Source organism: Nicotiana tabacum, chromosome 24 (genome assembly GCF_000715075.1).
Source record: "Nicotiana tabacum cultivar K326 chromosome 24, ASM71507v2, whole genome shotgun sequence".
Classification (NCBI taxonomy): domain Eukaryota; kingdom Viridiplantae; phylum Streptophyta; class Magnoliopsida; order Solanales; family Solanaceae; genus Nicotiana; species Nicotiana tabacum.
The window spans coordinates 38,651,268-38,677,537 of NC_134103.1; the positions used below are offsets into that span (position 1 = coordinate 38,651,268).

The 26,270-nt window shown below is 39.0% G+C and overlaps 1 protein-coding gene across 1 annotated transcript; it reads left to right on the forward strand.

Annotated features, from left to right (window-relative positions):
• The first annotated feature begins 843 nt into the window (after window positions 1–843).
• Window positions 844–6,059, forward strand: LOC142178105 (uncharacterized). The gene is given in 4 exon segments (XM_075247435.1): window positions 844–1,419; window positions 4,951–5,021; window positions 5,684–5,762; window positions 5,844–6,059. Coding segments are annotated over 4 exon segments (942 nt in total).
• Window positions 6,060–26,270: the final 20,211 nt, after the last annotated feature.

The window sequence follows — 26,270 nt, forward strand, 5'->3', positions numbered from 1 at the left end:
ATGCTTATCACATAGCTGTCTTGCAACACTTCCATGATATCATCACAAGCATCCGATGCCCAATAAATAACATGCTCTCAACAACACATACAAATTCATGAATAAAAATCAAAGATTAGACTTCAAGCTGAATCAAGGCCGTACAATAAGGAGAAAAAAGGTCATGTTTTTCGAGATGTCCTATTGCCTCTGGAAGATAAGTATGGACGTCATCATACTGATCCGCAATACTCTAATAGATACTTGCTCATGACTCGTAAAACCTATGAACCTTGAGCTCTAATACTAACTTGTCACGACCCAAAATCCCACCAAGTTGTGATAGCACCTAACTATAACGACATAACTAATCATTTTGGGTATTTGCACCTTGTTCCCCTATTTGATGCTTCTTATATATTTGTTTGATTTTTTATGATTTGAGGGGATGGGTGGTTTGGTTTTCATGGGGTTCGGGAATGATTTGGACCACTTTGTTTAATTTTGGAATCCTTAAGTTGTAAGAGTTGATTAAGGTTTGACTTTTGTATAAACGATACCAGATTGGTAATTTGAGGGTGCTAATATATTCGTATTGTAATTTTTGACTTGGGCGTATGTTCGGATTTGATTTTGGACGCTCCTAGAAAATTTTGACTATATTTGCCGATAGTTGGCAATTTGAAGAATTGAAGAGTTTTTAAGTTTGACCGCTAATTCACTTTAGGATTATCGGACTTCGATTGTTAATTCAGGACTTGGAATAAATTAATTTTGGTGAATGGAATGTTTTTGCAATGTTTGGTTGTGATCCGAAGTGCTTAGGCATGAATTGGACACTTGGTTGGAAGTTCATAAGCGGACATGGAGGTGAAGCTTGATACACAAGTTATCCACAAGAGAGGTAGTTTCAAGTACCTGGGATCTATTTTACAAGGTAACGGGGATATTGATAAGGATGTTATGCACCGTATCATAGCTGGATGGATGAAGTGGAGGCTCACTTCTGGTGTCTTGTGCGATAAAGTTGTGCCGCTGAGACTTAAAGGTAAGTTCTACAAGGTTGTAGTTAGACCAACTATGTTGTATGGCACAGAGTATTGGCCCGTCAAGAACACTCATATCCAGAAGATAAAAATAGCTGAGATGAGGATGTTAAGGTGGATGTGTGGGCATACCAGGTTGGATAAGATTTAGAATTAAGTTATTCGGGATAAGGTAGGAGTGACTTCTGTGGATGAAAAGATGCGGGAGGCAAGGATGAGATGGTTCATGCATGTTAAGAGGAGAAGTAAAGAAGCCCCAGTCAAAAGGTGCGAGAGGTTAGCCTCAGTGGGTATCAGGAGGGGTAGAGGTAGGCCTAAGAAATCTTGGGGCGAGGTTATTAGGCGGGACATGGTGCAGCTGGAGTTGAATGAGGACATGGCCCTAGATAGGAGGGTGTGGAGGTCGAGGATTAGGGTAGAAGGCTAGTAGGTAGTCGAGCGTATCTCTTTGTCTTTCCCAGTTCGCTAGTATTAGTATTAGTATAATATCCTTTTATTCATAGATTGCTATTATTACCTAGAGTTTAACTGCTTTGTTGGCTTCAGTATTTTTATCTTATTTTTACATTTTCTTGTTGCCATTACTTTTGTCATCCATTTTTCAGCCGAGGGTCTATCGGAAACAGCCTCTTTGTCCTTTTAGGGTAGGGGTAAGGTTGTGTACATCTCACTCTCCCTAGTCCCCACTCGTGGAAAAATACTGGGCTTGTTGTTGTTGGTTGGAAGTTCAGATGTTTATGAACATAAGAGAGTTCAATGTGTGTTTTGGCCTTTGATTCTTAGATGCGATGATCTCGTTTATGTTTGGAGGATTTGGATAGGTCTGGGTAGTATTTATGGACTTGTTAGTATGATTAGATGCGATCCCGGAGGGAGGGGGGACTGAGTTTCGAACCACCCGAAGCATGTTTGAAGGTGGCTGATATACTGGTGTCTAGTATTCTTTGCGATCGTGGAGCAGGTCTCGCAATCGTGAAGAATAATTTGGGGATGGAGGCAGTTTCTCATCGCGTTCACAAAAGGGGTGCCGTTTTTGCGAATAATGAGGTGAGGCATGGGAAAAAGCATTTGTTTCGTTGCTTTCGCGTAAGTGTAGCAGGCAAAGCTTCACGATCGTAATGCTGCTTCCAAAATCACTAAGGAGGATTTTTGACAAAGTCAGACTTGTGCTTCAAGAATGCGAGTCTAGGTCCGCGTCATGAAGGGTATCCCTGGATAGTGCATTTAAGTGGGAATTTCGGGATCTTTTCCCATTCTCTCATATTTTGAATGCTAGACTTGGAGATGGGCGATTTTTCAAAGAGATTATCATACAAAGCTTGAGAGTAAGTGATTTATACTCATTTGTGATTACATTTCATGAATCTACATGGATCTTTACACCTAAAACATAGAATTTTGAAGTGAAATTTGAGAATTTTTGCCTACAGCTTAAGAGAGTGTAAAGTAAAGTTTTGAGCAATATTTTGGAATTGGATTTGAAAACTAAATATATATTTGGACTCATGGGGTCATAGTTCTGATTGACGATACACGAGATGGTGTTAACGAGAGGATATGCTGGAGGTTTGGAAACAAACTCTAGAGTTTAAGGTTTCAAGTTGAACATGACCAAGACTTAATAGTTGGAGTATGAGTTCAGCAATGTTACCTAGGAAGCGGACATGGATGTGAGGCTTTATAGACAAGTCGTCCCCAGGAGTAGATGTTTCAAGTACTTGGGTCTATAATACAAGGAAATTGGAAATTAATAAAGATGTCACACATCGTATCAGTGCAGGATAGATGAAATGAAAGCTCACTTCCGGTGTCTTGTGTGATAAGAATGTGCCACTAAAACTTAAAGGTAAATTATACAAAGTGGTGGTTAAACTGACTAGGTTGTATGGGGAAGAGTGGTGGCCCGTCAAGAACTCCCATGTCCAGAAGTTGAAAGTTGTTGAAATGAGTATGTTGAGATGGATGTGTGAGCATACTAGGTTAGATAAGATTAGGAATGAAGTCATTCTGGATAAAGTGGTAGTTGCTCCGTTGGAGGATAAGATGCATGAGGTGAGACTGATGTGGTTTGGGCATGTTAAGAGGGGAAGTATAGATGGCTCAGTTATGAGGTATGAAAGATTGAACTCAGTGGGTATAGGGAGGGGTAGAGGTAGGCCAAAGAAGTATTGGAGAGAGGTGATTAGGCAGGACATAGCATAACTGGATCTTAATGAGGACATGAATCTTGATAGGAGGGTATGGAGGTCGAGGATTAGGTTAGAAGGTCAGTAGTGCGTATTCCCGTTTTCTTTATTAGTCCAGTAAAATTAGTGTTAGTATGGTTTCTTTTTATTCTTAGATTGATATTACTACCCATTGTTTGATTGCTATCTTTGCTTCAGCTTTCTTAATATTTTGTGTTCGTTTTATTCTTATATTGCTATTACTACATATTGTTTTATTGCTTTCTTTGACTCAATTTTCTTAATATCATGTATTGTTACTACTTGTCGTTGCTGCTCCTTCTCGTCTTTTCTTCAGCTGAGGGTCTACCGAAAACAACCTCTCTGCCTTTCCAGGGTAGGGGTAAGGTAGCGTACATCCCCCCTCCCCAAATCTGACTTGTGGGAATACACTAGGTTTGTTGTTGTTACCATAGACTCGGGTATTGACCATGTGGGTCCGGGTTGGCTTTTGTTAACTTTTTGGAAATTAATTAAAGATTAAGACTTTATTGTTTGGAATTGATTCCTATGATGTTATTTGACATTATTAAGTATTTGTTTGCTAGATTAGAACTAATTGTAGGTGATTTCTAAAGGAAAGACAATTTTGGAGGGTTGAATTGACTTGCTAAGATAAGTATCTTGCCTAATATTGGTTTGAGGGAATAACCTTTAGGATATGACCTTGTTTGGTTAATTGAAATGCATGGGAAGTGACGTATATACAAGGTGATGAGCGTATATGTAGATGCTATATATGACTCATGACCAGATTAGACTTTAGGCTTTTATTGTGCCTTGTTTGATTGTGTGCCTTTCATAATAATGTTTTAATCAATTGTATGACTACGTGAGCTTATCCTTTCATGCTATTACCCATGATTGGGATTACTATCTCTTAATTGGCCAATATGGGCTATTCATGAAATCGTTGTTATACTTGATTTAGCCATAGTCATGCTTCACATCCTGAGCACACATCCGCACCTTTATTTATTATGTCCTTGTGCACCTTATTTATTATTTGTGAGTATGCTTCTTTAGAGATGAAATATTATCTTTGATTGCTATGATTTTGGCACATTTGGACATGCTGAGTAGATTGATCTGGCTATGGCACAAGGTTTCAACCGTGCAGTTATTATGATATTGTTATTGTTATGGCACGAGATTTCTTTCGTGCATTTATGATGATATTGTTACTGTTATGGCACGAGGTCTTTGCCATGCAGCGTGTAAATAATAATTCATCCCCATAAGGTTTCCATCTCATGTTTCTCTCTTGATGGCATACACGCAGATTGTGATAAATTGACAAATGTTTGGTTGATTCTAATATAGAACCAGATTTGGTTAGTTTTGAGCATAAAGGTTGAAGCTTTGACCATTCAAGTGAATCCTTTACTCCTTATCATGCATTCTACATGCCTTCTATGTTGAATTATAACATGCTACTTGATGCCTCTTTTTTTATGCTTTAGACTTTCTAGTCGAGAAAAACTATCCATGCTGAGTTTATATCTCTTGGTATAATATTTGGTAATACTTCATCTCTTTTCATAGTCTTGTTTTGTATAACTAAGAATTGTAAAGGTTTATTTGATTTATAAGTACCATTCGAATTAAACCTCATCACTACTACACCAAGTTTAGTCTTAATACTTATTGAGTACACGTTGTCCTACACTCATTCTACATTTCTGTATATTTTTGTACAGATCCGGGCTTTGGCAGTAGTGAACTTCAGGAGGGCATCTAGTAGTTATCAGAGGAGACCTGAGGTAGTGCTGTATGATCGCTCGTAGACCCTTGGAGTCCCTCTCCTTCTATTTTCATATTGTTGTTTACGTTTCAGACAATATTTGTATTATTGAGATATTTTGTTGTATCTTGTTTTAGAGAACATGAGTCTGTACTACTAGGTTTTTGGGGATTGTTGTTGTAGTTCCTTTATAGTTTCTATTGTTGAAAGACTTATTCTGCTATTTATGCTATCTCAGTTTTATTACATTTTTATTATGTTTGGTTTGCTCTATGTTGGGTGTTGGATTACCTAGTCATAGAGGTTAGGTGCCATCACGACCATTGGTGGGATTTTGGGTTGTGACAAAGTTGATATCAGAGCTCTAGGTTAATGGGTTTTATGGATCATGAGAATGTCTAGTAGAGTCTTGCGGATCGGTACGAAAATATCCGTACTTATCTTCGAGAGGCTGTGGGACAATTAGGAAACTTCACTTTCTTCCTTTCTCTATCATGCGACTTTATTTCATCCTAAAGTTTGAGTCTTTACTCTTTTATTCTCTAAAAGATAGTGAGAACGCTTTCTTCCCTAGTAGCCTAGTAGGAGATAGTACCCCAAGCTAGAGCCTGGAGAAGTAGGGGTTGGGGCAGGGCTAGAGTACAGGTCCTGTGAGAGGTGGTTTGCCTGCACTTACTCGTGCCTGCTAGATCAATTTTTGAGGAGCCACCTGTAGCTCTCGTAGTAGAACAGACTCCAGTTCTTGTTGTTTCACTGGGTCCAGCTCAGGTTCCCGAGGGTTTTATTGCTACCCTAGTGCTTTAGGACACTATGGTTCGGATCATGAGTTATTTTGATTGGTTGGAATAGGCTTGTACAATTCATATGATTCCATCTACTTCCCATACTGCAAGGAGAGCACAAACCTCAGCTATTCACACTCTGGAGCCGGCCACTACTATGTTTCAGACTTTAGGAGTTTTGGTTTTTCCACCAGTTAGGGTGGTTCAGCCTGTTGCTAAGGTTAAGCTCGAGGTTAGACCTGTTATGAGAATTGAGGAGCAGAAGATGATGGATCAGTTTTAGAAATTAGATCCACCATCTTATATCGGTGATCCCACAGTTGATGCTTAGGAGTTCCTGGATAGGTGCCAGATATGCTGGGAAATTTAGGACTTGTGGAGTCCAATGGAGTTGATTTCACTATATTTTAGTTGAGAGGGCCAACCAAGATGTGGTGGAAGACTTATGAGTAGGGCATACCAACATGGTCACTTCATCTCACATGGGCTCAGTTTTTAACTCTCTTCTTAGAGAAGTTCATTCCACCCACCAGTAGAGAGGAGTTGTGCAACCAGTTTGAGCACTTGCAGTAGGATGGTATAACCGTTACACAGTATGAGATGAGGTTCACAGCGTTGTTACGTCATGTAGCTTTCCCGGTTCCTACTAAGAAGGAGAGAATACAAAGGGTTGTTGAGGGTCTCAACTACAATCTTAGGTTTGGGATGACACAATAGGTGGAGACTGAGACTACCTTTCACCAAGCTACAGAGATTGCTAGGAGATTGGAGCGTATTTTCAGGCAAGAGAGGAAGGACATAGAGGCCAAGAAGCCTCATGGTACTAGGGGATTTGGTGGTGCCTACTCTGAGGGAAAGGATCATCATGGTAGAGGTTATTCTACTAGGCCAGTTCAATCAACATTTTAGACTTCACGTGGTGCTCCAGTTAGTCATGGATTTTAGAGTACTCACCTAGGGCAGTCATCATTAAGTGCACCTCTCGCACGTGGTATTACAATGGCTATTCCAGTCGTCCCGAGCAGGTTCAGTCCCAACAACCACATCAGTATAGAGCTTGCTTTGAGTATGAGGATTTGAAGCATATGAGGAGTAATTGTCCTGGTCTTTGGATGGGTGCACCTTAGCGGGGTACCTAGACCATGATTTCTACATCAGCTGCTTTACCACCAGCATAACCAACTAGAGGTGGAGGTTAGACGGGTAGAGATCGTCCTAGATATAGAGGCCAGACTCATTATTATAACTTCCTGGTAGGTCGGAGGCTGTTGCATCTGATGCAGTCATCATAGATAATATTTCATTGTATCATAGAGATGCTCCAGTATTGTTTGATCCGAGTTCTACTTATTCATATGTATCATCTTACTTTACATCGTATTTGGATATTCCTCATGATTCTTTGTATATTACTATTTATATGTCTACACATATTGGAGATTCTATTATGGTGGATCGTGTCTATCATTCTTGTGTGGTTATTATCAATGTGTATGATACTATGGTTGATCTCTTATTATTGGACATGGTTGATTTTGAGGTGATTCTTGTCATGAATTTGTTATCCCCGTATCATACCATTTTAGATTGTCACGCCAAGACTGTGACTTTGGCTATGCCATGATTGCCTAGATTGGAGTAGCGAGGGTCACTGGGTCATTCTACAGGTAAGGTGATTTAATTCCTGAAGGATCAACATATGATTGAGAAGGGATGTCTAGCATATTTGGATTTTGTCTGAGATTCTAGCACAGAGGTTCCTTTCATGGATTAGGTATCGGTGGTGAGAGAGTTTTCGGAGGTGTTTCCTATGAATTATTTGGGTATGTCACCACAAAGGAATTTGATTTTGGAATTAACTTGGTTCCGGGCACTCAACCTATATCTATTAAACCATATTGCATGTCTCTAGTAGAGTTGAAGAAACTGACGGAACAATTGCAGAATTTGCTTGATAAGGGATTTATTAGACCAAGTATATCTGTAATGACCCGGCATGTCATTTTATGTATTTGAGACTCATTTTCCCTGTTTGATATTTCCTGCATGCTTGTTTGTTATTTTGTGACTTGCAGGGATGGTTGGTTTAACTTTGGGAAGGTTCGAGCGTGAATTGGAATACTTAGCTCCATGGTTGGAAGCTTAGGTTATAAGAATTAACCAAGGTATGACTTTTGTATAAAAGACCATAGATTGGTGATTGTATGGTTTCAATAGATACGTATGATAATTTTGGACTTAGGCGTATGTTCGGATTCATATTTGGAGGTTCCTAGGATCTTTTGTCTCTATTTGTCGAAAGATGGCAATTTGAAGATCTGGAGAGTTCATAGGTTTGAACGGAAGTTAACTTTGATGATATCAGATTCAGATTGTGGTTCGGGGACTTAGAATAGGTTTGTTTTATTATTTCAAACTTGTGTACAAAGTTTGGATATAATCCGAAGTAGTTAAGCATGAATCAGACGCTTGGTTGGAAGTATAGAGCTTTTGAGCTTCAAAGAAGTTCAATTTGTGGTTTGATCTTCGATGCATAGATGTGATGTTCTCGTATGTGTTTGGAGGCTTTGGATAGGTCTGGGTAGTGTTTACAAGCTTTTTGCTATGATTGGACGGGGTCTCATGTGGCTCGGATAAGTTTCGGACCACCCGAAACATGTTTTATATTGCAATTTTCTTGGTGCATGGTGTGCTTGGCTATCACAGAGAAGGAATTTAGAGTAGGCTAGTTTTGTTCTTTGCGTTCGCAAGCTGGGGGTCGCATTCGTGGCGGGTTGTGACAGTTGGTCTTCGCATTCATGGGAAGGTGCTCGTGTTCGCGTAGAAGTGAGGCAAACTTGGAGTTGACTGGAGGTTGGCCTTCGCAATCGTGAGAGGGGGCTCGTGATCGTGAGAGGGGGCCCGCGTTCGCTTAAGCCAATAACATTTGTGCATCATGTTCGCGATGGTAGTTCAACATTCTCAATGGGTTATTTTGAGGATGTCACCATTTGTGCTTCACGAACGCAAGGCAGTGACCGCGTTCGCAAAGGGTTTCGCTGGATAGAACACTTAAGTGTTATATTTTGGGATTTAGACAATTCTTTCATATTTTGAACCATATACTTGGAGAGGGGCAATTTTTGAAGGAGATTTTTACACAAGGCAAGATGGTAAGTGATTTCTACTTGATTTTGGTAATATATCTTGTTTCCTGATGGATTATTATACATTGATTATGGAATGTGAAAGAGAAATTGGGGTTTTGACTACAATTTTGGAGAGTGTAAATTGGGAATTTGGAAGTCTATTTGGACTCGATTTTGAAATCTAATTATATATTTGGACTCGTGGAGTTATGGGTAGTCGAGATCTAACCCTGGACTTGGGTTTTGATCATGTGGGCCTGGGTTGACTTTTGTTTACTTTTGGAGATTTGATTAAAGTTAGAAACTTTATTGTTTGGGATTGATTCATACGGCTTTGTTTGACGTTATTGAGTTGTATTTTACTAGATTCGACTCCTTTGGAGTTTGACTTGAGAGGGAAGGCTATTTTGGAAGGTTGAAGACTACTAGGTGGAGATAAGTATCTTGTCTATCCTTGTAAGAGGGAATTCTCCCCATAGTTGACCAATTTGTTATTTGTTGCTCGGTATAGGAGCCACGTATATGCAAGGTGATGATCATATATGCGTAGCAAGATAATGACCATATCCGGTATACATTTGGCTTATGTTTATGCATTGTTTTTGTCACGCCCCAAACTTGGGGAGCGCGACCGGCGCTCAACCGAGAGAACCCGGCCGAGCAAGCCTGTTAGATTTTCTTCTACCCAAACTCATCCATGAATAAAGAGGAGATGTACTCCATTAATCAATCACTAAAAAGATTTTATTTACAACATCCTTTTCATTCCCATTAGCAGCTTCATTTATAATTTCCAAAACATTACGAGTTTATAGAATTAATGAAAAACATGATTTCCAAATACCAACATTTCTAGTTCAATTCCCAACTTCAACCACAACCCACAACCTGTATACGAAGCCTCTAAATACAATAGAAGAGTAATATAAAAATGCCAATAACAAAGCCCCGGCTATACCTCAAAACACAGTACATGAGAAACAAAAGATACATGACCCCAAAATGAAGTGGGGCTCACCAAATCAGTTAAAAAGAGTGTACTGCTATCACTGATTGATGTCGCCTGCTGTAGAACCACTTGTATCCATTAAAGATGCAGTGCCCCTGGCAAAAGGGACGTTAGTACTGTCGAATAGCACTAGTATGTATAGCTAAATATCCTCTTTCAAAATAGAATGCTCATATAAGAAAGCGCAACACATAAAAACAGCAAGTCACAATCAACGATATCCAAATGTCCAGTTTAAACATAATAATTTTCAAAATATGAACTTCATATATAATTTTGGTTGGGAGATCATTAGCACCGATATACCACCGTCTTTGTTAGCACGGAGTCCGATCACGCCCGATCGGCTAGGCCATATCCCCACGAATAATGTAGTTTGATAGGTGATTCGAAAGAAAGTTGTTACCAAGAGTAGTACCACCATGTGTGCAACATGGCGTCTGATCTCCACCCGATCAACCAAGCCGCCTTCCCACATATGCCGTGCGGGTTGACTTTTCCAATCCACAAAAGTTCCAGTTTCATCCCAATTAAGGGGAATAATATCATAATTTCCCAGAGGTTCCAATTTTATCCCAAATAAGGGGAATAATCCTAATCCACCCCTACACCGGCACAAGCAGTTTCAGGTGTAGGCCTTATGACCCACCCTTCCTCGGTATTGCTAATGATGCTCCTAAAAATATTTTTGATTTGATTTGCAAATAGAAATATCATAAATAAAATTGTACTCACAACAACAACTTTCACATTGTATAAATTCTCATAAGTATTTCCAGTCATTCATAACGACAATATTTTCTTGGCTCATTATGCCATTCACAAGATTCTTTATTCCTGGCACGATGGCCGTATTTCATATTCCACACTTTAACCTCTTTCAATTTCAAAGATCACCAACAAATATCAACATATAGAATATTTCAAAAATCATATACTTCAAATCCATTTGAAATGGGAACTTCAAACACGAATGGTTTCTTCCCAAAGAATGAGGCATACCAACCAACAATATAAACACACATGAAAAATCATAAATAATCAATACACCATTTATTCTTGCAATACTCTTCCCCAAAAATGACAATGTACAATTTCAACACATGAGTATATAGAACTCGAATCACACTGGATATATTTATAAAGTAAAGCATTAGTTAAAGCAGCCACTAATGGGCATGAATTGAGTATAAAAGCTCTTAGGCAAATTCTATTTTTCCAAATCACTTTTAAAACGGTGGAGTCGAGGCTCATTTCATATTCTTTATCGCATCCTCTAAAATCATATCCACTACTAGACACAACATAACTTAAATTCTTGGCACGTTGGCCACACTTTATTTCTTCAATCCTCTTATTTCATTTTCAAGCATCTTTAAAGATTATCAACAACAAGACACTTCCAAATCAAGACTTTAGATACACATATGAGCAATTAAGAGTCTTAAGAATATTGAGATTTTCTCATACAATTTGGCATACTATCTTTCATTGAAACATGACTCAAAGCCATAACCTTTTAATACACAACCCATACTTTGAAACTTACGGAATCATTATGAAATTCAATTCCAAGAGAGAAAGCTTAGCCAATATACCTTGCTTTGAGCTTTCCTTAAATTACTACAACGTTCCGGAAATTCTAGCAATCCCAATATATTTTGAGACATAACAAAAATTAAACCATTATTAGGAAGATATTCATGATCTCAGCTCATTTGAGCATTTTATCAAACACTAGGTGTGCAAATCTAACTACAAGGTTCTTCTATAAGATTTCCTTCACTCCACAACCCAATCTTTACTTATTTGAGCTCAACAATATTTCCATAAATCTTATTAGTACGTGAATGTATAAATAATGCTCTTATACCCAAGAATCATACTCCAAATGAACCATCTTTTACCCAAATTCAAAATTGGAAACTAGGGTATGGAACCTTACCTCTTAGATGGAGATCTTATTATTAGCTTCCTTGATTCTTGAAGATTGGTGCAAGATTGGATGATTATAATGTTAGGTTCCCTCCTTCTCTCTCTAAAATGCTCTTACCTCTCTCTAAAACCCTCAGAAAAACACCCCAAAATAAGCCCCAAAGCCTATTTATCAAAATGGGGTTGGGTTATGAAAAGAGGAAAATTAACCCTCCGAATTTAACTATGCGGTCGCACAGTGGACCGCACAATTGGTGTGCGTGTTGCACAATGGTGGCATAATTCGGTGCCTAGAACTGGGCTGTTCTGGTCCATTCTGTGACCAATTTGCGGTCGCATAACCATTTTGTGATCGCATAATGGTCGCAGAATTTGTCGTAGAATCGTATTCTGACAGCCTTTGGTAACTTGGTCATAACTTTTTGTAGGAATGTCCAAATGATGAATGGTTTAAAGCGTTGGAAACTAGACTCAAAAGGATTTAATTGTATAGGTAATAAATCATATAAATCTTCCTATCAAGAGAAGTATGATTGTTTGAAGTTAGATCTTGTGCGAACTCACTTGAAACTTTATCCCATCATAAAATTTTCAACTTGACTTAGCCTTGGGGACCTTCTTAGATCATAAACCATTCTTAATGAACCTCATAAATATATTATCATGATCAATTAATATCATTCATATAATAGTCCTTGTCTACATACAAAATAATATAATTAGCATACATTGACTTTCTTAATATCGCTTAAGTACTTCGAAATTTTCCGGGGTGTTACAGTTTTGACTATGTGAGCTTACCATTCATCGTTCGTTGATTCTATGACTACGTGATGGATTGTATTTGTTTCTTAGAAGCATGTGTAGAGTTATGAATTGTTGAAACTGTCCGTAAGTGATTACTTTCCATATTGAGCTTCATTTCGAGCCGTAGTCACATACTTGTCTTATCGCTTTATGAGTTGATGGTTAAATGCTTATTTCATTCATGTTAAATATTGTGATAAAACTCTTGAACGATGAAATTGTTTATTATATTGTTGAGATGAATTAAATTACATGATTTGCCATAGCCATCTTTTAGCCATTTGTGCTTTTCCTCCTTTTTATTATTATGATTCGGTACCTTTTATTATGTTGCATCATATGCATACATCTATGAGTCGGAGAGTTGAATATTGTGAAAAGTTAGAGTTTTGGCCCCACAAATATTATGAGCAGATATTGATTATTAATGAGATTGTTGTGGATTAGGTTACAAACTGCAACGATATTATGTGTGGATCAGGTGGCATGTCGCTATGGTATTATGTATGGATCCGGTGGAATGCCACCATGGGTACATGTGTGGATCGGGTGGTACGCTGCCACAGGATTATTTGTGGATTGGGTTGCCGACGCAATATTATATTATTTATACGTGGATCGGGTTGCACACCACAATGAAACTTGGATTTTGTGTTGTTCCTTCGGACTCAGGTTATTACGCATGTTACCTTGGGCATTGTGAGCCAAAGATATTTAGATTGGTATTTATTTTGACACTCGATATGTGTCGGTTATATGGACTAGTGCAGAGGATTGGTATTGTGTTGTGAGCTTGCACTGGTAGCTTAGACTCATGTAGTGTATTTTATGATTGTTGACTGTTGATTGATTCATATCTTAGTTGTGTAATATTTGAGATACATGATATTGTGTGCTATTTCCTATTTGAAAAGCATGTTACATACCAGCGTTATTGTGTTGTTGTTGATAGAGTGAATTGATGATATCATGCTTTATTTCATATCTTGTTCATGCCTTTTATGATTATTGAGCTGGTAGTATCTTCGACTATTGACATCTCGCCATTACTTCTTCGAGGCTAGACTTAATACTTACCGAGTACCGTATTTTATACTCATACTACACTTCTGCACATTTCTTTTGTAGGTTCTGAGGCTAGCTTTGGTGGCATACACCCAACGAAGTAGGAGTGCTTATAGGAGACTTTGTGGCAAGCTTAATACTTGATTCAATCCACCTCACATGTAGTCCTTCCTTCCTTACCCTTTATATCTGTCTTGTATTAGTCATTTCCAGAGAGACTTTGTATTCATTTGAATCTTGTACTTTTGTTAGATGCTTGTGACTAGTTGTGACACCTGGGTTTTGGGAAGAGTTTGTGAGACAATTGTGGTCATATACATCGTGTATGAGATTTATGCATATTTGGTATATTGATATGACTTATTCCGCTTATTTTGTTATCTTAAATTAATTAATGGCTTAATAATTGAACATTGATGATGTTGTTGAGTGTTGGCTGGCCTAGCGAGTGGTTATGCACCGTCACGACCTTTTGATGAATTTCGAGTCGTGATAAATTGGTATCAAAGCTCTAGGTTATGAGGGTCTCGCAAGTCACAAGCATGCCTAATAGAGTCTTATGGATCGATACAGAGACGTCAATATCTATTTGCGAGAGGCTATAGGGCTTTAGGAAAACTTCTCTTTTCTCGATTCTCTATCATGCGTTGATTATTGTCTAAGCCTAAATTTTCTCTTTTACTCTTTCACAAATGGTGAGAACAGATGCTTCAGCATCAACTAGTGATGAAGAGGAAGTACCTCCAACTACAATAGGGGTAGGGCATGGGGTAGAGCCAGGGCACCCACTAGGGACTGCACAGTGGTAACTAGGAGTAGAGAACCCGCTAGAGCCCAAGAGCATGTTCGAGAAGTATTAGTGGATTCTCCTGTGGATCTGTTTGTTGATGATCAGATTGAGGCCCCATCTCCCACATAGCACCAAGAGGGCTTTGTTGCTTCCCTAATATTCTAGGAAGCCATGGCCAAGATGGTCAGTTTCATTGATACTTTGACTAAGTCTAAAGTAGTTCCAGTGGTCCCAACCACGTCTCAGGCTAGAGGGGGAGTTGAGACCCTAATTACTCGTACTATGGAGTAGCCTTCTGCAGTAGCTAGGCCCGATAGTTTGCCTACCATGTTTGCCGATAAGAAGAAGAGATTAGTGAGGTTCCAAAGGTTGTTTCCTCCGTACTTTGAGGGAAGTGTTTCGGAGGATGCCCAGGACCTTTTTAAACAGATGTCATCAGATGCTTCACAATCTAGGATTGGTAGAGTCTAATGGAGTGGACTTCAATACTTTTCAGTTTAGAGGGCCGCCCGAAGATTTTGGAAGACTTACAAGTTGGGCAGACTAGCAGGTTCAACTCCACTTCCGCGGGCTAATTGTTCCTTATGAGGCATATCCCACACACCATGAAAGATGAGTTGAGAGACTAGTTTGAGCGGCTTTGGCAGGATCATTTGTCCGCGATCGAGTATGAGGCGAGATTCACAAATTTGTCTCATGATGCTGCTATTTTGATCCCCACCGAGGCTGATAGGGTGAGGCGTTAGGATTTCTATGGCTCGAGAGTTGGAGATTGGGACTACTTTCCAACAGGCTGTGGAGATAGCTTAGAGGATCGAGCATATTCGTAGTTAGGGGTGAGAGGCTATGGAGAGATACAAGAGGCCTCGTCGTTCTGGAAGCTCCAGTGGTAACTTATCTTGAAGTAGAGGCCAATTTAGCAGTGATCATCATGGTAGAACAACTCATTCTACACCGCATATGGCCCATGGAGTAGTGTATCGACCTTCATTCAGTACTCCAGCTCCGTCATCTTTCAGTGCCCTCCCAGCAAGTTCATACCATGCTCCGTCTATTTAGGGTTCCTCCAGTTGGTATTTAGGCCATCAGGGGCAGATTCTGTTCCAGTAGCCTCTGTCCGCGAGAGGTTGTTGTGAGCATGGAGAGCTTGATCATATGAGGAGGCACTGTCCTAGGTTGTTAGTGTCGCTTCTCCACAGTTTTCTTAGCCAGCAATTTTGGCACTCATTGCTCGACCCCCTGCCTAGACAACTAGAAGGGGAGGACGTGCAGCTAGAGGTCGCCCGAGAGAGTGAGGCCAGGTTGGAAAAGCTTCGACTAGTGGTGGTTGGCTATCTATGTCGGGGTTTCCAAGGTTGGAATGGAGGGGTTCTCTTTGAAGGCTCAAAAGATGGCTGGGAAAAGGTGTTTGGTATATCTAGATTTTGTTAGAGATGTTAGTGCTGATACTCTTACTGTCGAGTCAGTTCCAGTAGTGATGGAGTTTTCGGATATGTTTCTCGTTAACCTATCGGGCATGTCACGCGATAAGGATATTGATCTTGGTATTGATTTTGTGTCCATTACTCAATCATATCTATTCAACCGTATCGCATGGCTCTAGCGGAGTTAAAGGAATTGAAAGAATAGTTGCAAGAGTTGCTAGATAAAGGGTTCATCATGCCTAATGTACTACCGTGGGTTTCTCCAGTGTTGTTTTTAAAGAATAATAATGGTTCTATGCGAATATGTATTGATTATATGAATTTGAACAAGATTACCATCAAGAACAAGTATCAACTGCAACACATTGATGATTTATTTGATTAGATTCAAGGTTTCTCAAAGATTGATTTGAGATCAAATTATCACTAGTTGAAGATCAGGGCTTCCTACATCCCTAAGACGGCTTTGCGGACTCGTTGTGGGCATTATGAGTTCTTGGTAATGTCTTTTGGTTTGACTAATGCCCCAACAACTTTCATGCATTTGATGAGCAGTGTGTTCCATCCTTATTTAGATTCTTTTGTCATTGTGTTCATTGATTATATATTGGTGTATTCCCATAGTGCTACGGAGCACGAGTAACATTTTAGGATTGTGCTCCAGATTCTGAGGGAAAAGAAGTTATATGCTAAGTTCTCCAACTGTGAGTTTTGGTTAGACTCAATGGCATTCTTGGGCCACGTGGTACCTAGTGACGGGGTCAAGTTGGATCAAAAGAAGATTGAGGTAGTTCAGCCTTGCCCAGACCTTCTACCGTTATAAAGATTTGGAGTTTCCTAGGTCTGGTCAGTTATTAATGTCGTTTACCAAGTTGACTCAGAAGGGAGCTCCGTTCAGATAGTCTTTCGAGTGTGAGGAGAGCTTTCAAAAGCTCAAGACTACTTTGACTACATCTCAAGTTTTGGTATTGCCTTAAGGACCGGGGTTGTATAATCTCTATTGTGATGCTTCGCATGTTGGTCTTGGGTGTGTGTCGATACAAGACGACAAGGTGATTTCCTCTGCGCTGTGCCAGTTGAAACCCCATGAGAAGATCTATCTGGTACATGATTTGGAGTTAGCTTCTATTATGCATGCGATCAAGATTTGGAGGCACTATTTATATGGCATGTCTTGTGAGGTATACATGGATCATCAAAGCCTTTAATATTTGTTTAAGTAGAAAGATTTGAATTTGAGTCAGCGAAGATAGTTGGATTTATTGAAGGATAGATATCACTATTTTTATTATCCGGATAAGGCTAATGTGGTACCAGATGCCTTGAGTATAAAAGCAAAGAGTATGGGAAGTTTAGCAATTATACCAGCTGTGGAGAGACCTTTAGCTATAGATCTTCAACCTTTGGCTAATAGGTTTGTGAGATTGGATATTTCTGAGTCTAACTGAGTTCTCACTTGGGTTATTGTACATGCATTCTTGTTTGAGAGCATTAAGGCTCGCCAGTATGATGATCCTCATTTACTTGTCCTCAAGGATACAATGCAGTGAGGTATTGCCAAGGATGTGACTATGGGTGATGATGGTGAGTTGCAACTTGAGGGTCGAGTTTGTGTTCCTAATATCGATGGCTTGAGCGAGTTTATTCTTGAGGAGGCTCATATTTTGCGGTATTCTAATCATCTAGGTGCTACCAATATGTACTGTGACTTAAAGAAACATTATTGGTGGCGTAGAATTAAGGACATGTTGGGCATATGTCGTATTTTTTGAATTTCCAACAGGTCAAGTATGAGCATCAGAGGTTAGGTGGTCTGCTTCAGAGGTTAGCGATACCAGAGTGGAAGTAGGAGCTCATTACCATAGATTTTGTGGGGGTACTTCCATGGACTTTGAGGAGATTTGACGTTGTTTGGGTCACTGTGGATAGACTAACCAAGTCTGCTCATTTCATTCCGGTCATGACTTTCTACACTTTAGAGAAGATGGAACATATTTGTATTAGACAGATTGTCCACTTTCATGGTGTATCAGTTTCTATCAACTCGAATTCGGGTACTTAGTTAACATCACACTTTTGGAGAGCTATTCAGCGTGAGTTGGGCACATAGGTTGAGTTGAGCACTGCATTTCACCCACAGACAAATTGGCAGTCTGAGTGGACCATTCATATTTTGGAGGATATGTTTAGGGCCTGCACTATTGATTTCCGAGGCTTATGGGATCAGTTTCTACTATTAGCGGAGTTTGTATACACGAACAACTATCAGTATAGTATCCAGATGGCTTCATACGAGGCCTTATATAGGAGGTAGTGTCGTTTTCCAGTTGTTGGTTTAAGCTAAGTGAGGCTAGGTTGTTCAGCACAGATTTGGTTTGTGATGCTTTGAGAAGGCGAAATTGATTCAGGAATGGCTTCGTACAACACAGTCTAGGAAAAATAGTTATGCTTATAGAGAGGTTCGTGATGTGGTTGTAATGGAGGGTGAGAAGGTTCTTCTTCGAGTTTCGCCTATGAAGGGCGTGATAAGATTTGGGAAGAAGAGCAAGTTGAGCCCTTGGTATATTAGTGAATTTGAGGTGTTAGATAGAGTTGGTGAGGTGGCCTACAGACTTTCATTTGCCACCCATCTTGTCGGGAGTTCATCCGATGTTTCATGTTTTCATGCTTTGGAAGTATTATGAGGATCAATCATATGTGTTGGATTTCAGTTCAATGCAGTTCGATAAGAATCTAGCTTATGAAGAAGAGTTGATGGCCATTTTGGATAGGCTAGTTCAGAAGCTGACAATGAGAGAGATCAACCGGTCGAGGAGGTGACATGGGAGACCGAGCATGATGTGCGGAGCAGAAATATTTATCTTTTTTACGTTCCAGGTATAATTCTAAACTCGTTCAAGGATGAATGTTGCCAAATAAATCATGAATCAAGATGAGCACATAATTAAAGCAAGGCATAAAGTATGTCAATTCTACCCCGGACATAATATAACTCGGTACGTACATATGCGTATACCACCCCACATATATACCACCCTTAATACCTTAAACACATAACAATAAAGTCAATCCTAGGTGGTTTTGACGAGCTCGAAATACACACACTTAAATTAAGCTCGCTAGTCAAAGATAGTATAGTATAATATCATATCCACAGGAATTGGAGTTAAACATTATTTTCGTAGTTTCTAGCTTGATTGATATTCATTAGAATCAACAATTGAGATTTATATGATTAATAACTACAATTAACTAAGAGCCTGAAGCTATTGACTAATGACAATCGAAACAAGGAATAAGCAAAGACAGTTATCAATGGGAGAATATAGGGTTTTGATAGGATGGGTGCAAGATAATTGTATTGGTAATTGAGTCTCTCGAATTCACTCAATTATTAGTTCAAACGTTCAACAAAAACTCCTCTCTCGATTAAGTTTTAACCTCACAAGATGAACCAATTTAAGCATGTGAAGATATGCAAGAATGCGTAATGGATTGGTTTTTAGGAGAACCTCTCTCCATTATCCTCCTAACTAGGTTTAATCAATGATTCAACTAGCCTCTTTCGATTACTAATAAGAATTAATGAACTCAACCAACAATATAATGCAAAGATACCACAAGTTATGCCTCTCTCGATTACATAAACAAGTAAATGTAGATGCAACAGTTAAATCATCCAAAACACTTCAATACATAAAACTAGAGTTATAATCCCCAAACAATCATCAATACACCATATCCATCAAACCCTAAAGGGAACTACTCCATAGATATGGAGCAATTCATCACAAATTAAACTAAAGTATAGGAAAATATAAATTCAATCCAAACTCGGGTCTTCCAACTCCTCCTTAGCCTCATTAGGTCGAATATGTGTCAAAAGTCCAGGAAATAACATTTTCCATTTATATATACTAAGTAGGGTCGGCCCCAGACGAAATCACCTTCTCCTAGCCAAAATAGGATTGTCATTTTGTAAAATTTGCACAGGCGCACTGCATGGGGAGACATGCCATGCGGGGCATTAGTGGGATAATCCAGAGAGCTAGTTTTGACTGGCATCAGGAATTTTGCACAGTCGCGGTGTGCCACACGCCGCCCCACGCACAACACTAGTGCACTTTTCTCAGAGTACATTTTTCTTGCGTTTTGATGTCTAGACTTGGTCCTCGACCCCCAACACGATCCAGGCTTATTCCCTTGGGCTTTTACTCAAACTCCAAAGCTCGAAATCACTCAAATTAATTCCATAACATCTATATAGCTCAGAATCACTACTACAAGGTGTACAACACATAATTAGTGCAAAACACTATCAACTAAAGCTCAAAACGAATAAAGTGCAGTAAATTGGAGTGCAATAAGCGACTAAAATATGAGATTATAGCCTACCATCAACACCCCACACTTAAACCATTGCTCTTCCTCGAGCAATCAAACTACACTTGATATAGACACGAGCTTTTTCAACAACTCTCATAACTCATCATACCGGGAATATTTAGAACAAATTAAGTACAATACCGTAACATCCTAGCCTCAAAATCTGACTCAAATGCACCACGAATTATTTATAACCCACTCACTTATTCTAACACATAGGTCAACGATATTACCTTTCCTTCATGAATTAAGTGCCCTCACACAATAATAGAGAGTAGTTCCACACATAATAGAAATTAAGAACAATTAGGACCTCAAGATAGAAAGAATTCTCTCACTCTCATTAACAACATTCATGTGCCGCAAAAGATGTACCATAAGCTTACCCGTAGTGTACTACTCAACTAATCGAGCTCATTCAGTCAAGGATCAAGTAGGACTTTAACTAGTTGTAATGTAGGCTGCGGGACGGATAGGATACATTTAGACATAAGAGTCACTACACCTACCAAAGCACTTTAATACATACATTTCATTGTTCAAAATCCCACACTTATGTCAAACCAAAACTCCACCTTCACAACAATATAGATTAACTCCCTACTTTTTTAACCACAATTACAGCAAGAGTTACCACTATCAAGGAATATGTTTTCACAATCATATAATTATTTTTTTCTTCCATTTTTAATTCAAGTGGCTCTTACTTTTTCAAAACATTGCACTTTTCTCATTATTTCATTAGTTCCACTCAAAAGCCAAACCAACCACCCCACACTTCAACTTTTTCAAAGTTCATAACAAATTCAAGTGCTCACGAGAGGTAAAGGGTTCAAATAGATGATAAATTCAAACAAATGGGTAAGTCTTGTAATGTGGTTGCCAAAGAAATAGAATTACAGGTTCAACGGGGTTAACTAAGATACATAACAATTAGGTGGGTAATAGCATATAACTGGCTCAACAAAGACACGCCCAAATAACTTCCAAAACTGAATAAAACTACTATTTCGCTTTGTAAACAAACATGGAAAGTTCTAGACATCAAATGTAATGCACAGAATAACACACAATCTCACACACACATGGCACATAACTCACTCAGGATCAGATTATCAAGTCACTCTAGTCAAAGTAGTTAAGCAAAGTTAAGATCAACTAATTTAAGGCACTTATACAAGAGTCAAAAACTGAGCCTAAGCGTCACAACTAAACCACTTACTATTCTCAAGGCATACTAAATTTAACAGATATTGCTTTCAATTCAATTCATAGCACAAGGTTTCCTACTCCTAAAAAAACTAACTACACCTGGTTCAAACAAAATCCTTTGGAAACGAACCGCGACACAAAGAAAATCTAAGGGGGAATTATTACACTACCTAACAAAAGAAAATCTTTTTATCTTTTTATTTCGACTTTAATCCCTCAAGAAACCCGTCGAATGATATCCATTGTCAGAAAAAATCAAAATTTTCGAATTGTTTTCAATTTTTATGGTTTTTTTTCAACACACACACACACACACACACACACACACACACACACACACACACACACACACACACACACACACACACACACACACATATATATATATATATATATATATATATATATATATATATATATATATATATATATATATATATACACACACATACACACAACATACAATTATCTCCCACCCCACACTTTAAGAGCTGGCATGCCCCCATGACACACACATAAAAAGCATAAGGTAAAGAAAATTTCCCCGAACATCTAGTCGGGGTCTGAGTCGAAGTCGGGCTCCATATTTCGCCTTCGGACTAATGCGCACATCCAGGAAGACAACTTCTTCTCAGCCTTTTTGGGATATACCCCACACTTATCTTTCTCACTTAATGCAGTCTCTCTTTAGACCCCTTCACTTTCCGTTCAACACTTGCAGCTGGTTTTTCCTTTTGTGCCCCCTTTTCTACATTCATATCAAACATCACCGTCTCCTCACCCACTATAAGCATGAGTTTCCTCTCGTGTATATCCAATATTTCTCTACCCATTGCTAAGAATGGTCCTCCTAGGATGAGGGGAGCCTCTTTATTCTCCTCCATATTCACCACTATAAAATCTACAGGAAATACGAACTTATCCACCCGAACTAACACTTCTTCCACTATTCACTCGGGTATTAAGATCATTTGGTCTGCCAGCTGCAAAGATATTGGAAAAGACCTTATCTCTCCAATCTCCTTCGATAGTTTCCTATAAATAGATAGAGGCATTAAGTTAATTGATGCACCTGACTCACATAAAGACTTATCAAAACTTATAGTCCATAATGAGCAAGGTATAGTAAAACTCCCTGGATCTCCCCACTTTTGTGTGAGTTTATTTTTGCAATATAGCATTGCAATGCTTTGTAAGCTTGACCACCGAGGTCTCCTTTATTTCTCTCTTCTTTGTCAAGATCTCCTTCATAAATTTGGCATAAGCAGGTATTTGTGAGAGCACTTCTGTAAATGGTAAGTTTACATGGACTTGTTTTAGCACATCCAGGAATCTCCCAAACTACTTGTCCAGCTTTTCTCTACATAGCTTTTGAGGGAAAGGCAAAGCAAGCATATGCTCGCTCTTCTCAGGTTCCTCCCTTCTCGATTTTTCTTCATTCTTCTTCTTCTTCTCAGTTTTCATTGGGCCTTTCTTCTTCTTGTTATCATCACTTTTCGACTGCTCCCCACTTTATTTTGCAATTATCACATCTTCTTGGATTGGGGTGGGATCCTTCAACACTTGCCCACTTCTCAAGGTCACAACATTTACTTTTTCTTTGGGATTTCTCTCAGTATCAACGGGGAGACACTACTAATAAATCAGGCTTTAGCGACGGACAAATTCTGTAACTAAACAAATAATATGTCGCTAATCTCATTTAGTGACGTATTAGCAATGTATTATCAAATTCTTCTAGTTATGAGCGTTTTAGTGACAGATTAGCGACTACGTTCGTAGCTAATTCTAGTGTTTTTTGTAGTGAGAGTTCCTGGAATCCTCTCAGACATTAGAGTGGCTAGCTGCCCAACCTATCGTTCCAAGTTTCAAAAACCAATATGTATTCCTTTGATAGCTACTACATGTTCCCGTACAGATGCGCTATGAGTTTAAAGCCTCTCATCAGTTTTTAGAATGAAGGCCTTCATGAGATCTTCTATGCCAGACTGAATGGGCTGTTGAGGCTGAAATTGCTTCCTCTGCTGATTTTGGAATGCTGGAGCTCCTTATCCCTGGGATCAAGAGTTATTATATTGTCATGCATTTGTTGTACCCCAGGTGAACTCCATGAAAACTGGGGTGCTTCTGACCCATTGCATTGAAGTTATAATTTCCCACAGCATTCAGTTCCTCCGTTGAGGCTTGACACTCATGAGTAGGGTGTCCTCTTCCACATATATCACAAGATGCGTGAGGCTCACTTTGTATCGAGGCTAAGGTCAGCTTCCTTATCTCTTTGGCCATAACATCAAGCTGTACCTATGTGTTAGCATCAACCTCGTGAACACCTGTTGATCTTCTTCTTTCAACTCTCAGAGGGCCACTGATTAGCATCTTCAAATAACTCATCAAGAATTGTAACTATCTCCTCTGGAGTTTTCTTCATCAACGGGCCTCCAGCTGCATTGTTCAATGTTCTACGTGAGGCCGGTGTCAATCCATCCCGAAAGTCCTGGAGTTGCATCCGGAGTTCAATTCCACTATGTTGACATTTTCTAACAATCTCCTTAAACCTCTCTTATTCTTCAAAAATAGTTTTATTCTCTTTCTGGAAGAAGTTATGGATTTCTCTTCTAAACTTGCCCGTCTTAGCTGAGGAGAAATATTTATTAAGGAATTTTCTTTTCATCTCCTCCTATGTTCTGATTGATCATGTGGGTAAGCATCGAAGCCACTGCTTTGCATAATCTTTAAGAGAAAAGGGGAATGCCCTTAGATACACTGCATCTTGTGACACACCATTGGACTGAAAGGTGTTCATAATCTCCTCAAAGTCCATTAGATATGTTTTTGGATCTTCGTTTGGCTTCCCTCTGAAGACACAACAATTCTGAAGGGTTTGAAGCAACCCTTGCTTTAACTCGAAATTATTTGCTGTGATTGGAGGTGGTCTAATACTTGATAAACCTTGATTGTAGACCGGTCTAGCATAATCGCCAAGTGGTCTCCCAGGCAAGGGTTGATGTTGATTAAGTCTGAGACCCCTCTCTTCTTCATAGATGTTCTGCGGATCTCTAAGAGCTACTTCCTCAGCATCCCGTGCAGCTTCTTCTCTTCATTGGGCTGCTTCTCTTGCAGCCAAATCCATATTATCTTCATAGTTTCGAGCCACAAGTTCGTTGGTTGAGGATTGCCCAACATTTTGTCTCGGTGAGATATCTTTCCTTCTTCAGTTGTCGCAGTTGTTTTTCAATTTCTGGCTCGTATGGTAACACTTTTTTCGCAGAAGTTCTAGTTAGGCACCACTCTGAACCTGTAACATGTGCACAGTCAAAGAACACCTACTGTAAAAAGGGAAAAATAAAATGAAATAAAAATAAAAATTTCTAAATTAGTACTACAAACTATTTCAAGCACTATTGATTGCCAATCTCCGGCAACGGCGCCACAATTTGACGAGCCCGAAACACACACTTATATTATGCTTGCTAGTCAAAGAAAGTATAATATAATATCGTTTTCACACGGATTGGAGTTAAACAGTATTTTTGTAGTTTCTAGCTTGATTGCTATTCAGGAGAATCAACAATTGAGATTTATATGATTAATAACAGCAATTAACTAAGAGTCAAAAGCTATTGACTAATGACAATCGAAACAAGGAATAAGCAAAGAAAGTTAACAGTGGGAGAATATAGGTTTTTGATAGGATAGGTGCAAGATAATTGTTTGGGATCTAACTCTAGATAATTCACTTTTATTGTTCAAGTGTGTCTCTCGAATTCACTCAATTATTAGTTCAAATGTTCAACAAAAACTCCTCTCTCGATTAAGTTTTAACCTCACAAGATGAACTGATTTAAGCACGTGAAGATATGCAAGAATGCGTAGTGGATTGGTCTTTAGGAGAACCTCTCTTGATTATCCTCCTAACTAGGTTTAATCAATGATTCAACTAGCCTCTTTCGATTTCTAAGAAGAATTAATGAACTCAACCAACAATATAATTCAAAGATATCACAAGTTATGCCTCTCTCGATTACATGAACAAGTGAATATAGATGCAACAGTTAAATCATCCAAAACACTTCAATATATAAAACTAGAGTTATAATCCACAAACAATCATCAATACACTATATCCATCAAACCCTAAAGGGAACTACTCCATAGATATGGAGCAATTCATCACAAATAAAATTAAAGTGTAGAAAGTGATAAATTCAATCCAAACTCGGTTCTTGAGTGAGGAAGGAATGATGAAATCCTTCTACTCGTGTTCTTCTAACTCTCCCTTAGCCTCCTTAGGTCGAATATGTGTCACTCTGTAAATATTTCACAAGCGCGCCGCATGGGGCGACGCACCATGCGGGGCATTAGTGGAGAAATTCAGAGAGCTAGTTTTGGTAGGAAGCAGGAATGTTGCACAGCCGCGGCGCGCCGCGGCGCCTCCCCGCATGCCGCACTAGTGCACTTTTCTCAGAGTACGAATATTTCTTGCCTTTTGATGTCTAGACTTGCTCCTAGATCCCCAACACGATCTCAACTTAATCTATTCGGCTTTTACTCAGACTTCAAAGCTCCAAATCGCTCAAATTCACTCCATAACATCTACATAGCTTTGAATCATTCCTATAAGGCATACAACATACAATTAGTGCAAATCACTATCAATTAAAGCTCAAAACGAATAAAGTGCAGTAAGTTGGAGTGCAATAAGTGACTAAAATATGAGATTATAGCCTACCATTAGGTT